Raw genomic sequence first — 16428 nt, forward strand, 5'->3', positions numbered from 1 at the left:
TCAAGAAAGCAGGCAAGGGAGAAACTCACAGCTCCCAGGGGCGGCTGGCAGCGGTCTAGTTCCAGCCCTAGGGCATTCTTAGCCTAAGTCCCCTGGGATGGACACTGCAAGGGACTACTCAGGTTCCCCTTCAAGAAAGGACTTGTTGAACCAGCTGGCTAGGAATGTTGCCAGCAGATAGCCTCCAGGTATCATTCTCTGTAGCACTGCCTTGGCTGCACAGAGCCACCTCATCCTTACAGTCTCAGCCCATCTTTGGGACAACATTAGCTTCAGAGGTCCCCTGCGGTGTGTTGGGGGTACTGAGGTTGTCATTAAGCCTACATTGTCTAGCTTGACTTCTCCCCAATCCCAGTTCCTTCTTCTGCTTCAATAGGAGTGAATTCAAGGGAACTCCTTAATAAATATCCTGCACATTGAACCTGTCTGATTTTGCTTCCAGGGAAACCCGAACTGCCATATGCCCTTTTTGTTTAAGGGATCCCAAGTGAGTCTTTGTTCCCTGCAATCTAAAGAGGATAATTAACACAGTCACCCAGCCAGTCATCATATTGGAGCTGGGATCACTATTATACTGTACTTCTTTACAGAAAACATACAGACACTGGGACTGGAGAAAGAAAAAAACAAATGGGAGAGATTTTCCAATTGTATGCAGTATATCAGGGAAAGAGGTCAAAATGTACACACTGAGACCCATACTTACGAAGAAAGAAAAACGCAGCTTGCTTTTTCTCTGGCAGTGCTTGGGTGCCCACACTGGCAGATGGGCAGTAAGTGAGCCGATTAAAGGAAACTCAGTCTCTTCCTGTTTGAAGTGGTCTGCTAAGGCTTCACTCAGTCTCCCTGCAGAAATGCTTGGTCTTGAGTGGTTCCTTCCTCTCTCCTCCCCAGAGAGGTTCAAGGCTCAGGCGCTTCCTTCCTTCATGGCTGTCAGAAAGAGGAGGTTCTCCTGGCTCTTACTCTCTCCATCCTTGCTGCATCTGCCGCCAAATCCTCTGCTGCTGACATATCTCAGTGTCTGTTTTCTTGGCAGAGTCATGGAGGCGGGGGGCTCTTGATGAGTCAGCCTTCCCCTTGACCTTCCTAACCTGGAAAATTCCCCAAGATCTAACTGCTACTTTCCTTAAATTCCTGGCTTGGACGGCCTTCCCTGGGGCCCTCTTCACAGAGCCAGTTCATTCCTGTGTGTTGAAACCAGCCAGCCTTGCAAACTTAGCCTCAGGAAGTTTCTATGCTTTCCCATGGGGTAGTATTAACTTAGCAGCTAGCACCAAAACTCCACTGAGGAAAGGAATTGTCTTTGGGGATTAGCTGCTGGTAGTAGGAAAGGGGACCCAAAAACCTCCTTTCAGCCAGAACGAAGGAAGCAAGGAACATTGTTCTGCTGTATACTAAACAAGTACACTATTCTATTGGGGAGAAAGAGGAGAGTTGGTATTTCTCAAGGGAAAGAATTAAGAGAAGGAGAGAATCGGAAAGGGTACAGGAGGCAGGGTGCAATGGCTCATGCCTGTAATCCCAACACTTTGGGAGGCCAAGACAAGAGGATCACTTGAGGCCAGGAGTTACAGACCAGCCCAGGCAACATAACGTGACCTCATCTCTACTAAGAATAAAAATTTAAAAAAAATAACTGGGCATGCGCCTGTAGTTGCAGCTGCCTGGAGGCTGAGGAAGCAGGATCACTTGAGCCAGGGAAGTTGAGACTGCAGTGAGCTGTGATCGCACCACTACACTCCAGCCTGGGTGACAGGGAAAGAGCCTTTCTCAAAAATAAATAAATAAAATTAAGTTAGGGGGTAGGTGGAGATACTGCAAGTTTAGGAATACCTGGGAGAAGCACAGGAGGGTCCCCAATGGCACAAGGATGTGTCATTAAAAATATGTCTGCCTGTCCCCACAACCCACAAACCTCTGATAAAAGTTGTACTGAACATACCAGCCTTATATTGTTCCTCTGAAAAAGGAAATTAAGGCCAAGGGCTATCTACATATGGAGGTGCATTAATGTGGAGACACAAAAGCTCTGAGATGAGAAATAACTATAAGAACAGAACTTGCCTGAAAATTCAGAAAAATCATGGGGAAGCATCAAAAAGGAGTTGGAATCATTCTTAGCTAGATCTTGGTCAGATTCCAGAGGACATCTGAGTTACACATAAAATTTCAGAAACATCTGTCTTGTGGAGGTGAAAGAAGAGTTTAGATGTGAAAGGGATGATTTCTGAACAATAGACGCTAAGCCACCGATGAAGGGATCTCTCTACAGTGGTGCTTCAACCGCTAGTCACAGCCAATTAGTGGGTAATAAAATCAAACTGGCAGGTCATAATCAGCATTTGTAATAAAATGATAAAATGGAAAGGAACCATTCAACACCGCTAGCCATTAGGGAAATGTAAATTAAAGCCATGATGCGATATCACTCCACACCTATTAGAATAAATACAATTAAAACAGTGACAATACAAAGTACTGGTGAGAATGCTGGGAAACTGGATCTCTCCTACATTGCTGGTGGGAATGTAAAACAATACAGCCACTCTGCAAAATTGTTTGGCATTTTCTTACAAAACTCCGCACACACTTACCAAATGATCCAGCAGTCCCAGCCTCCCAACCCTGGTCATTTATCCCAGAGAAATGAAAACTTCTGTCCACCCCACAAAATGCACACAGATCTTCAGAGCAGCTTTATTTTTAATAGCCCAAATATGAAACAACCAAAATGTCCCTCAATAGGCAGTACACCCATACCATAGCAATACAAAGAATTAGAAGTGTATGAAGTACTCAACAACTTGGATGGATCTCATTTTTGTCTTTTTAAAAAATATAGAGACAGGGTCCACTATGTAGATTAGTGGCTGCCAGGGGTTATGGGTGGGGATGTGTGCAACTATAATAGGGTAGCATGAGGGACTCCTTGTGTGGTGATGGAATAAATCTGTAACTAGATTGTGATGGTGGTAATACAACTCTACACATGTAATAAAAATGCCTATGGCTGGGTACAGTGGCTCATGCTTATAATCCCAGCACTTCGGGAGACCGAGGCAGATGAATCACTTGAGGTCAGGAGTTCAAGACCAGGCTGGCCAATATGGTGAAACCCCATCTCTGCTTAAAAAATAAAAAAATAGCCTGTAATCCCAGCTACTTGGGAGGCTAAGGCAAGAGAATCACTTGAACCCGGGAGGCAGAGATTGCAGTGAGCCGAGATCATGCCACTACACTCCACCCTGGGCAACAGAATGAGGCTCCATCTCAAAAAAATATACAAATAAATGAAAGCCCTTAACTACACATGCTCAAATAAATATATGTAAAAATTGGTGAAATCTGGAAATAGTCTATAAATTGCGTGAATGTTGATTTCCTGGTTTTGATACTGAATTATTATAGTTATGTAAGATGTTACCACTGAGAAGAGTTGGGAGAAGGATACCAGGGACCTCAGTTTATTATCTTTGCAACTTCCTGTGAATCTATCATTATTTCACATTTTTAAAAAATTAATGAAAAGGAATAGAATAGGACAAAGAAGGTCAGAGTGCTTCATTCAGAGCAAGGGTGAATATTGTTCTAGTAAAACTTTCGTATCATTAGTGTGTGCTCATGTGAGGACTAGGCAACAATATTAAAGGCACTTAATGTGCTTCTTGGGGGAATGACTTCTCAGGTCAAAGAAAATGTAAAAAGCACTGCTCTACAGTACGCTCCGCTGACTCAAACACCTGCAGGAGCCAGGCAGATCGTGTGAAGAAGCAAAACGGGCCTAGTTCATTAAGATTGGTGTCACCTCTCTTTCCCACGTACAGTCAGATCTCTTACTGTGGCAGGTTTTATAATGATACAAATATTCTTTACTTTCACAAATAAATGTGCTTTCTTATTTTTCTTGAATCACATGGCACTCTTGTTCCATCTTTTCTCCTCACTTTTTTCACTTTTTTCTTTATTGTGGTAAAATATATATAGCATATAGTTTATATTTTTAAGTGTACAGTTCAGTGGCATTTAGTGAATTCACATTATTGGGTGACCATCACAATGATTCATCTCTAGAGCTTTTTCATCATCTCATACTGAAATTCTGTACAGTAACAAAAACTCCCCATTCTCCCCTCCCCCTGGCCACTGGTAACCACTGTTCTCCTTGCTGTCTCTATGTATTTTCTCCCTATTTTTGAGAGTGAATTAGTTCATCTATTGCTGAGAAACAAATTACTCCAAAACTTAGCAACATAAAACATAAAGTTACAGTTTCTAAGAGCAGCTTAGTTGAATAGTCTCTAGCTCAGGGTCTCTCATGAGGTTGCCATCAACTCCACAGCCAGGACTGCAGTCCTCTGAAAGTTTAGCTGAGGCTAGAGGACCCACTTCCTCCTTACTCATGCAGTTGTTGGCAAGTCTCAGCTGCTCACTGGCTGTGAGCCAGAGGCTTCAGTTCCTCGCCACATGGGCCTCTTCACAGGGCTGCTCACAACATGGTAAGTGGCTTCCCTCAGAATGAGAAATCCAAGGCAGAGAAGGACAGAGCCAGGCACCAAAATGGAAATTACAGTCTTTTGTAACTTAATCTCAGAAATGACATACTATCATCTCTGGCATATGCCATTGGTCACACAGAACAATCCCAGTGCAATAGAGGAGAGGGCTACACAAGGATGGGAACAGGAGGGACTCGCTGGGGCCATCTTGAAGGCTGGCTCACACAGAGACCAAGGATCAAGAAATATTTCTGGCCAGGCAAAGTGGCTCACACCTGTAATCCCAGCACTTTGGGAGGCCGAGGCGGGTGGATCACCTGAGGTCAGGAGTTCAAGACCAGCCTGGTCAACATGGTGAAACCCCATCTCTGCTAAAAATATAAAAATTAGCTGGGCATGGTGGCGCATGCCTGTAGTCTCAGCTACTAGGGAGGCTGAGGCAGGAGAACTGCTTGAACCTGGGAGGTGGAGGTTGCAGTAAGCCAAGAATACGCCACTGCACTCCAGCCTGGGTGACAGAGCGATACTCCATCTCAAAAAAGAAAAAAAATATTTCTGTACTATAAGCAGAACACCAGTCCAAATATAATAAGCAGCAACTGACACTTGTTTCCTTGTTTCCATGCTGGAAAGACATTAGGGAATGACAGGAAATCCAGTACAGTGAAGAGGACATGCCTCATTTCAAGGTGGCAGCTGTTCACTGTGGTGTTACCATGAGAAAATACAGACCCAGTGCTACTAGATCTTCAGCACGGAAATCTTCCAATGTTTGAGGGCTGGCTGAAGTTTTTGTTAAATTTAGCGTGGCCAGACAAAATACATATGCCAGCTGGATCCAGGCTGGCAGTTTGCAAACCCTGCTGCAGGGTCTAGGCAAGGGCGGTGCAGTGGTGAGGTGCCCAGGCTTTGGAATCAGCCAGACTGGGATTCAAATCCCAGCAATACCAATGACCAGCTGTGTGACCTTGACCGAGCCTTAGATACCTATACTCTAAAGCAGAGATGTTTAAAATCCTGCTCTTTCACACTATTTTGTCAAGGATTAAATAAGATAATACATGTGAAGTCCTAACTGCCGAATCTGGAACACAGTGTCTGCTCAGTAACGTAAGTCGCTGTCATCATCGCCATTCTAGCGGCAGAGATGAAAAATCAAACAGTAACATTCTCACTCACACTGTGGCCTTTAGCCACCTGGGCTACCTAAGCAACTGCCAAGGTTGACGTAGGCGCTAACCCACGCTGTTCTCCACAGAGCAGAACAATCCCTGCTGAAGCTGAACCTCAAACACCCATTTTATTTTCTTCACAATTTTATCTTGGATGAGCTCTTCAGCCCCATAACCTACAAAAACATACAGCATTTTGATGGTGTGGAAAACATGGAATTCACAGCCTGATTTCTTTGCTTCCCCTGCCTCCTTTGTGTGAGGCTGGCAACTATTTTCAGGCTGGTAAAATTTTCAGGCTGGCAAAACTGGCACTCAGAAGGAGACTGTTTCACAAATGGAATAGTAGCAACAGACGGACCAGGGAGGTCATCTAGGGCAAGGTTTCCTCACTTGTGAGCCTACTCTGGCCCGTCTCTATAACAGTCCAAATACTTGGCTATCCTCTTCTCACTGAGGATAGCCTCTTCTCATTGAATGCCTCCAATGACAGTGAACTGATCACTTCCCCCAAAGTAGCTCATTCCATTTCAATTAGGAAGTTAAGCATTTTTTTGCTCTGCCTGGAAACTGCCCAGGTTTATGCATTTGTTCAAAGAATATTGACTGAGTACTTACTATATGTCAGGCATTGCCGTAGGTGCTGGGGATACAGTGGTGAATGAGACAGGTGAGGTCTCCCATTTTCTATGGCAGAACATAGACAATACACAAAGAAATCAATGTGTAACATGTTTACTTGTATATTGGTTAGAGCTGGATTCTATGAAGAAAACTGAAACACACTAAGGGACAAGAGAATGACAAGGGTGTTGCTCTGTTTGTGGGCCAAGGAGAGTTCTCTGAGGAAAGAGACACTTAAGCAGGTTCCTAAATGAAGGAAGAATGTGCACAATGCGTATGTTTAGACCAAGAAGAGCATAAATGAGGGCAAAGGTCCTATAGCAGGAGTGAATGGTTTTCTTACATTAAAGGAAATCTGGACTGGACTCTTTCTTCCTATCCATACAATCACAAATTTCACTGCCATTTGCCAGTTAACCATGTTAATCATCTCTCCCTGTATTGGTAGGATTAATATTAGGGCCAGGAGGCTTCCACATCTGTCTCTATCAGGTTTATCTCATCACATTTTGTTCATTTCTTCACGGGATCCAGTTGGTTTTGGAGCTTAGAGGTTCATCCTTCATAACATAATCATTATTCTATCTACATCCTCATTCCAGTCTCTGATAAAAGTGTCAAGTTGGACAAGTCTGAGGAATGAAGCCCCATGGCAAGCCTCCAAAGGCATCCCCCACCCCCACCAGGTTGACAGTCATCAAGACTTTCTTAGTTCCTCTTATTAGTTCTACATTTTCCAGAACATCCTTCTTGACAAAGAAAATGGCAATATCATTGCAGTTTAGTAGTTCAGCTTTGTCTATTCCATCTGTGAACAGTATAAAATCTGTTCCCAGCAGCAGGCTGAAATGTTGTCATGTGTAAGTGGCACTCCAAGTCATAAGTGAATACGAGGCATGACCATGAATATTATTGACTGACACTACATTTGTAACTGGAGAGTTTCATTGTATCTTCCACAGCCAGAATGCTCCCAGATATTTTGTGAGCATTCAGTAGACATTTATTGAATAAGTATATGTGTGTTACATTAAGTATGTAGGAAAAAATCCCCAAATGAGATCTGAGTGCCTGGAATCACCAGGTTATAATATATCTACCTCATGGTGGTCCAGTTATCTAATGCTGTGTAACAAAATATTCTCAAACTTAGTGTCTTAAAACAACTACATTTATTTTGCTCATGAGTCTGCAATTTAGGCAGGGACAACTCATCTGTGCTCCACTTGGCATTAGCTGAGGCAGTTTGAAGCTTCGAAGGCTCCTTCACTTGTGTGGTTAGTGGTTGATGCTGGCTATTGGCTCTGACCTCAGCTGAGGCTGTGGCTGGAATGCCAACATGTGGCCTTTCCTTGTAGATGCTTGGTTTTCTCACAACTTGGAGGTATCCTGAAAGAACGTCAGAAAGAACCATGTGGTCTTTTACGACCTAGCCTCAGAAGTCACAAAGGCATCATTCCTTCCATGTGTTATTCACTAAAATAAAGTCACTAAGGCCAGTCTGTACCCAAGAAATGGTGGGAAAATGTCAAAGAATATGAAGATGTTTTAAAACCACTGCCCATGGGACTGGCTGAGACATAAATTTGACCATTGTCCTTCAGCAATGAATGCCAAAGAGGCTGCCTGCTGTGGTAGAGATGGGCCACAGGGTTGCACTGAGCAAGAATAAGGAATGTCTGTCTGCAAGTCCCCTTAAAGCTCCTTTGTTTGGGAGTCTTGCATACTCACTCAGTCACCAAACATATGTCTCCATAGCTATATTTAGAAGTCAACTCCTTTGTTTTCTCAATAAAGGGAAGTTGGAATGGAAGTTCACCATGGGTCCAAATTGGTACAATTGAATATTCCTACACCCAGGTCAATGGTGGGGCCTGGGAATGTATTATAATAATACCTAAACAATTATTGGCATTGCAACTGAAAAGATGTCAAGTGCCAGTGAAACCCTCCAAAGAGTCATTGTCTCTGAAAATCTGGTTATTTTTACTTTCTATTTAGCAGATCCTTCAACAGTGTATGGCAGAGACCACTCCAAGACCACCCAACCCTGCTTTCTTTCTCTCCTAGGGACAGCTAGACTATATTTCCCAGCCTCCTCTGCAGTTATGTGAAACCAAGTGAACGAGCTCTGGCTAAAGAAATGAGAACGAAAGTATTGGAGACTACTTCCAAGCCTGGTCCATAAAAACTCTAGTGTGGGCCTCTAGCCTTTCCTCTTTCCCCGTCCACTGACTGGATGGTGTGGACTTCAAGGACCTAGAGGAGAGAAGAGTAATAAGAGAGAAGGGGCCTGAGTTCCTGAGTCACTGCATAGAAAAGAATTGCCTGACCAGCAATATCAGCATAGAATGTTGCTGCATGAGTAGAAAATAAACTTGTAGGCTGGGCACAGTGGCTCACACCTGTAATCTTAGCACTTTGGGAGGCCGAGGCGAGTGGATCATGTGAGGTCAGGAGTTCAAGACCAGCCTGGCCAACATGGTGAAACCCCATCCATACTAAAAATACAAAATTAGCCAGGTGTGGTGGTGCATGCCTGTAATCCCAGTTACTCGGGAGGCTGAGGCAGGAGAATTGCTTGAACCCGGGAGACAGATGTTGCAGTGAGAGGAGATCATGCCTCTGCACTCCAGCCTGGGCTACAGGGCAAGACTCCATCTCAAAATTCAAAAAATAAAATAAACTTGTATTGCATTAAGCCACTTTGGGGTCTGTGTGTTACAGTTATTTGCCGACCCTGCCTGTGAAGTTCCGCTTTCATTCAAGAAATGTTCACTACCCTCCCTCTCTTACCATAGGTGCAATATTTTCCCCACTCTGTTGATGGTGGGCTTGACCAATAGGATGATAGCAAACATGACAGTATATGACATGCTTTGACACTTTAACATTTCTACACTATCTTGCAAGACAACCCTCTTGCTATTCTGCCATCACCAAAGAATCAGCCAGAGGATAAGATACCTGTGGAGCAAACCTAGATCCAATCCAAAGTCTGGAGCCAAGCCCAGCCTGGCCCAGCCCAGCACCATCTGACCTGCCCATATAGGAACAAGAATAAATAATTGTTTAAGCTCCTGAGCTTTGGCTGGTTTGTTACATGGCATATTGCAGCAGAAGTTAACCAATGCACTCATCAAATATGAATGTGATATTCCAATGACGTTGCTATTTTAAGTATCCACTTGAGGCCAGGCACAGTGGTTCACACTTGTAATCACAGCTCTTTGGGAGGCCAAGGAGGGCGAACCACTTGAGGTCAGGAGTTTGAGACTAGCCTGGCCAACATGGTGAAACCCCATCTCTACTAAAAATACAAAAATTAGCCGGAGATGGTGGCACGTGCCAGTAATACCAGCTACTTGGGAGGCTGAGGCACAAGAATCGCTTGAACCCCGGAGGCAGAGGTTGCAGTGAGCTGAGATCACACCACTGCACTCCAGCCTGGGCAACAGAGTGAGATCCGTCTCAAAAAAAAAAAGTATCCACTTGATGCCTCTTCTTTATCTAAGTTTATGCCAAAGCTATTTTATAGATGAAGAAACTAAGGAAAAGATTTGCCCAAGGTCACACAAGCCTAAGCTCTCTTCCCACTGTTCCAAACACACTGAAGGAAAGTGAGAAAAGCAGGTAAAATCAGGAGGGGAGAAGGGGGCAGTGGTGCTCAGGCTTGTAATCCCAGCACTTTGGCAGGTTAAGGCAGGCAGATGGCTTGAACCCAGAAGTTCGAGACCAGCCTGGGCAACATGGTGAAATCTCGTCTCTACGAAAATAATACAAAAGATTTGCCGCTAGTGTTGGTGCACGCCTGCAGTCCCAATTATTCAGGAGGCTGAGGAGGAAGAATCACTTGAACCAGGGAAGTCCAGGCTGCCATGAGCCGTGATCACACCACTGAACTCCAGCCTGCGTGACAGAGTGAGACCCTGTCTCAAAAAAAGTAAATAAATAAAATCAGGACCGAATTTAGGCTGTTACCACCAAATCCCACTTTAAAGGGCTTGGTAATACTTCACACTTGAAAAAGGAAAGGTCAGGACAAATAAAAGAATAACCAGCCTTAACTCCTGGGCTGGTAATTTATGGAACTTATTACCTAACGGTGTTGCACAGGCTGAAAATACAACTTTTCTAAGAAAGATGTGAATAATTGCAGTATGCCACTCCTACAATGGGTTAATAAGAAAAACAAGAACGTTTGTAGGCATGTGGGTCTCTACTATCCTCAAGGTTAACTTCAAGGAGGAAAACCGCACCCGCTGATAACAGTGTTTCCAGGAGCTCGGCGAGAAAAAGAACACTGCGAGCCTTCTCGGGACGCCCTGTTCTCACCACAGCCCTTCACACAATGCATCTAACAGCATTTAAGGAGCACCCGCCACGCCAACGATCCTGCTGGAACCGCCCAGTTCAGGGAACATGGGACGACTGACCAGAGGGCAACCGCCCCCAACCTGAGCAAAGAGCGCTGGAAACCTATTTCTCCCCTCCCCTTCCTCCTCCCCTCCCCCCGACCCCGCTCCCCGCTCCACTACGGGACCCTCGGCTCGAATTCTTTTAGTGCAGGACCAGCTTAGGACTCAGCCTCCCTGAGGAGAGGAAAAGTGGGGGAGGGAAGGGGACTCTGGAGGAGCAAAAGCAAGAGGCGAGGGGGCGACAGGGGTGGGGCGTCTCCCAGAGCAAGGACTGCTGCAGAGTGCGCGTGCACGCCCGCACATCCACACCCACGGCTACACATCATATCTGCACACGCACAAAACCACACACCCTCCCCAGTCGGTCCCATATCCTTTCTGCGGGGTGAACAGCAGATTCCCGGAAAGGGGGAAATGTAGCCGCAAAAGCAAACCCGGGGACCTAGCGCCCACCCTGGCGGCGACTACAGCTCCCACGCAAGGCACACTGTGAGCTGGGGGTGCCGGGCACGGGAGAAGCCGCGCCCAGCCGGGCTGGCAGCCCAGCGGAGGGCGCGGCAGGGCGAGGAGCCGCCCGCGCTGCTCCCGCCCCTCGGGTGCCAGCGCCGCCCCTGCTGCGGCGGGTGAGGGGCGGGGCGGGGCGCGGCGTATATAAGGCTAGGGGCGGGCGCCGCTCTTTTGTCTCTTGCTGCAGCAACGCGAGTGGGAGCACCAGGATCCCGGGCTCGGAACCCGACTACACGGTGAGTGCGGCGTCGGGGCTGGGGGCCCACCCAGGGTGTGGCCGGATCCTGTGCACCGGACAGGCGCGCCGCAACCGCGACAGGCGCCCTTCTCGGACGGGACGCAGGGGCCGGCGACCACGCCCTGGGACCGAGAAGGGGGGTGCCGGACGCGCCCAGATCCTCGGCCTTGGGGCTGCTCGCCACGCCTTGGCGCGAGTGCCACGTCGAGAGGCGTCGGCGGGGAGCGCAGAGGGCGACGCTGGCCCCCAGCCCCAGGTCAAGCGCCTTCGTTTGCCCACTAGGATTGTTTTAAGAAAATGGCAGACAAACCAGACATGGGGGAAATCGCCAGCTTCGATAAGGCCAAGCTGAAGAAAACGGAGACGCAGGAGAAGAACACCCTGCCGACCAAAGAGAGTGAGTGTGCCTCGGTCTCCCGCGCCCCAGTCCAGCCCCTCACCCTGCTCTTCCTTGCAAACCCTCTCCTTCACCCCGCACCCGGCCGTTGCCCGCGGTCTGGGCGGCCCCAGCCACTCTTTCAGTTTCACAAAGCGCCTTGTCTCTCCCCAGCCCCAAGCTTCCTCCTAAATCCCCACACCTCGTGGGTGCCTCGCCCACACTGGGAAGCACCTCGGTTGCGGGTGGGGGTTGCAGCTCCCCTCCAGCGCCCGCTTCCCGCTCTCCACAGCCATTGAGCAGGAGAAGCGGAGTGAAATTTCCTAAAATCCTGGAGGATTTCCTACCCCCGTCATCTTCGAGACCCCAGTCGTGATGTGGAGGAAGAGCCACCTGCAAGATGGACACGAGCCACAAGCTGCACTGTGAACCTGGGCACTCCGCGCCGATGCCACCGGCCTGTGGGTCTCTGAAGGGACCCCCCCAATCGGACTGCCAAATTCTCCGGTTTGCCCTGGAATATTATAGAAAATTATTTGTATGAATAATGAAAATAAAACACACTTCGTGGCATGGCTGGCGTGGTCTGAGTCTCTTGGTTGAGTATACGTGGGCAGTGCCACTGCAGCAAAGCCCCCTGCCGCAGAGGGGAGGAGGTGGGTCGCAGAATGGGCTGACCCGGAGGGAGTTTTTAATTTTGGCTTTACCTACTTCTCCGTAAGATTTCATGTCTTGTTAGTCGCTTAACTCTTGCTCGTAAGCAATCTGTGTACAATTTAACCCCACTTTGTCCCCAAGTTGCTTTGGAAAATGCTTTTTCAAAAGAGCAAGGTTTGCTTTTGATAAGCTTCGAAAGCCCCACTGTTTCCCTCCGGCCTCCTAGCTGACTCAGAAGGGAACACTGATTTTAAAGTCTGGGGAGAAAGCAAAGACAATCTGGAATGTTGGAAACTGGGTGAGGTCACAAAGTCTCCGGAAGGCTTTCTTCTGGAGCTTAAAACAAAGGCGGGATCTAGGGATACAGCAACGGGAACGTCAGAACTAGAGGAAGCAACACTAGAACTGGGGGAGGGGAGAGGGGGAAGAGCTTTTTGTCTTTTAACCCTAGTTCAGAACCTCCCACAAAAGCATTAGCCATTAGAGGAAGTGCTAGGCTGAGCTGCTACCACACGGTGTTCAGCAGGAAGGGTGGGGATGGGATGGGGGGTGGGGGGTGGGGGATGGGAGGGAGGGCGGGCGGGAGGACTGGTGCTGGCGGCCAAGCTCCAACGGATGACACCTCAAACCCACCCGGAAGGAATGGGACCAGCCCAAGGGGGCCTGACAGTTGGAAACCTGGGGCTGCAGGCCATTCAGTAGCAGAAGAAACAGGCTTATAATGACAGGGGTGGAGTTTTCTTTAAGGAGGGTGGATAGGACACTGCTTAGTGATTTGTCCCACATTTTTGCCTGGCCCCAAGAAGCTGGACACTGGGTGAAGGCAGTTAATTCGAATGAGGTACGGTCCCTGTCCACAAGGAATTTAAAATCTAGTGAGTGAGATAGGCAGCCACAGCACACCAGAGTCAGGACACCTGGGCTTGGCAGGGAGACCCATGCCCAAAGACATTCTCTCTGAATTCCTATCTGCACCTCCCTCCTGGTACCTGCACACATACATCACCTCCCCCATTAGAGTAAATAGAGAAACAATCTTTTTTTTTTGAGATGGTGTCTCGCTCTTGTCACCCAGACTGGAGTGGGATGGTGTGATCTCGGCTCACTGCCTCCGCCTCCCGGGTTCAAGTGATTCTCCTGCCTCAGTCTCCCCAGGAGCTGGGATTACAGGCATGGGTCACCACGCCCAGCTAATTTTTTGGTTGTCTTTTTTTTTCTTTTTCTTTTTCTTTTTTTTGGGGGGGATGGAGTTTCACTCTTGTTGCCCAGGCTGGAGTGCAATGGCACGATCTCAGCTCACCACAACCTCCCTCCACCTCCTGGATTCTCCTGCCTCAGCCTCCTGAGTAGCTGGGATTACAGGCATGCACCACCACGCCCAGCTAATTTTGTATTTTTAGTAGAGACAGGGTTTCGCCATGTTAGCCAGGCTGGTCTTGAACTCCTGACCTCAGATGATCCACCCACCTCAGCCCCTCAAAGTGCTGGAATTACAGGCGTGAGCCACCACACCCGGCCGAAAGATTCTTATTAATTGATACTGGTGACTCTCACAGTAGCCAGCACTTAGTAGACACTCATAAATGCTCACTGAATTGTAACTGAAGTATCACCTGGCCTCACCTGCTCCATCTTGGCCATGCTAAAGCCAAGCTGCTACCAGCCCTCCTCCCCCACTGTCTTGTTGATTCTATTCTGTTCTATGTACACATTGACAGGACCCAAGCATGGTGAACTTGTGGAAGTTCGAGGAAGGCAAATACCTTCATTTCCTTCCCTGAGCCCAGTTCAGGATGCAATCCTATTAAAATAAGGGGAAGTACAGTTAACCTATAATTGAAGCTATTGTTAGGAAGCTCTATATTACCCAGATGACAACTATAGGTCTCAGCCAGCTAAAAGATTTTGGATATTGGGTTGCTGATTTCAGAGAAATTCAGAAGCTGTGTTCCTGTTCTGCTTAATTCAACACTCTTTTTTTTTTTTTTTTTTTAGAACTCAGTGGCCATCATTGTACTAGGCCTGTGGAGGCTATAAAAGACATGTGCCAACTAACTACACAAAAGGCAGAATAAAATAAATGCTAAAGAGAGATTTAAGTAAAACCCTCTGGGAAAGTAGACAAAGGAGTGGCTAACCCTGGGACAGGGCGCTGCTTCATGGAAGAGGAACCATTTGAATGAAGACGTAGAGAAGTGAGAATGAGAGCAGGGCTTTCTCAACAGAAGGAGGAGCAAAGTATAGTGATACTACAGCATGTTCAGCAATGGGAAAGGTAAAGGTTCTGTGCAAACAGAAGCACTTCAAAATTACCCTAGCAGGTAAGTAGGGTGTGGTTTTTCCTATAGACAGTTGGAAACCACTGCAGATTTTGAAGGTTGGGGCAAAGTTATCTAAGATGTTTGTGATAGCATGTGGAAGATGCTGTGGCTGATACAGACGGCTACGTACCCAACCACTACCACCACTGCCACCACCATCACTGCCATTAACACCATAACCACCACCACCATCACAACCATCATCATTGCCACCACCATCACTGTGATCACCACCATCACCATTGCCGCCACCACCACCATCACCATTACCACCATTGCACCTCCACCACCACACCACTACCATTACCATGACCATTGCCACAACCTTTATCACCATCAACAGCACCACTATCACCACACCACCCCATCCCCATTGCCACCATCATCACCACCACCATCCCTATTGCCACTATACTACCACCACCATCACCATTGCCACCACCACCATCACCTCCACCATCACCACCACCACTACCATTATTACCATCACGATTGCCACCACCATCACTACCATCACTGCTACCATCACCACCTCCACCATCACCATTACCACCATCACACCTCCACCACCACACCACTACCATCACCATCACCATGACCATTGCCACCACCTTTATCACCACCATCAACAGCACCACTATCACCATACCACCCCATCCCCATTGCCACCATCATCACCACCACCATCCCTATTGCCACCACCACCATCATCTCCACTATCACCACCACCACTACCATTATCATCATCACCATTGCCACCACCATCACCACCATCCCTACTACCATCACCACCTCCACCATCACCATTGCCAACATCTTCACCATCACCACCACCATCACCATCACCACACCACTACCAACAACAATAACAACATCAACACCAACACCCACACATCATCTTCTTCTACCCTGCCTATGAAGAATGGCCAATGAAAGACCAATTTTATGCAGATATCAGTCAATCAATGAGCTTCAGAGGACCCAGCGCAGGAAATGATGTTTGAGTAGTATAAATTTAAGGCACTTTGGGGTTCAGCACTATAAAAATTTGTGAGGACATTTTGTTTTGTTTTGGTTGTCATAATAATTAGGGGACAGTATTGGCAGTTCATAGGCAGAGACCAGAAATGTTTGACATTCTGAAATGCATAGAACAATCCTACACATCAAAGATTTGTCTCATGAATGACTTTGTTTTAACTTTTTTACTGTATTATAACATATATATGGGGGCCTGGTGCGGTGGCTCACACCTGTAATCCCAGTATTTTGGGAGTCCAAGATGGGCAGATAACTGAGGTCAGGAGTTGGAGACCAGCCTGGCCAACATGGTGAAACCCCATCTCTACTAAAAATACAAAAATTAGCCAGGCATGGTGGTTGGCGCCTGTAATCCCAGCTACTCAGGAGACTGAGGCAGGAGAATTGCTTGAACCTGGGAGGTGGAGGTTGCAGTGAGCCAAGATTGTGCCATTGCACTCCAGCCTGGGTGACAGAGTGAGACGCCATCTCAAAAACAAAATAAAAATTTAAAAACCGTATATATGGAAAAACACACAGAAGTGTACAGTTTGATGAATCTTTGCAAACTGAACACACCCTAATGCCTCCCTCCCGTC

At 47.2% G+C, this 16428-nt stretch overlaps 1 protein-coding gene across 1 annotated transcript; it reads left to right on the forward strand.

Annotated features, from left to right (window-relative positions):
- Nucleotides 1–11362: 11362 nt before the first annotated feature.
- Nucleotides 11363–12408, forward strand: TMSB10 (thymosin beta 10). The gene is made up of 3 exons (XM_025405654.1): nt 11363–11453; nt 11738–11852; nt 12124–12408. The coding sequence occupies exons 2-3, from the start codon at nt 11753–11755 to the stop codon at nt 12156–12158; spliced, it is 135 nt and encodes a 44-aa protein (XP_025261439.1). The 5' UTR covers nt 11363–11453; nt 11738–11752; the 3' UTR covers nt 12159–12408.
- Nucleotides 12409–16428: the final 4020 nt, after the last annotated feature.

Source organism: Theropithecus gelada, chromosome 13 (genome assembly GCF_003255815.1).
Source record: "Theropithecus gelada isolate Dixy chromosome 13, Tgel_1.0, whole genome shotgun sequence".
NCBI lineage: Eukaryota > Metazoa > Chordata > Mammalia > Primates > Cercopithecidae > Theropithecus > Theropithecus gelada.

Excerpts from the sequence above, each read along its gene's own strand:
- TMSB10 (XM_025405654.1), top strand. The coding sequence starts at position 11,753 with ATGGCAGACAAACCAGACATGGGGGAAATCGCCAGCTTCGATAAGGCC. Across the intron at positions 11,853-12,123 it reads CACCCTGCCGACCAAAGAGA|CCATTGAGCAGGAGAAGCGG; the intron begins GTGAGTGTGCCT and ends CGCTCTCCACAG.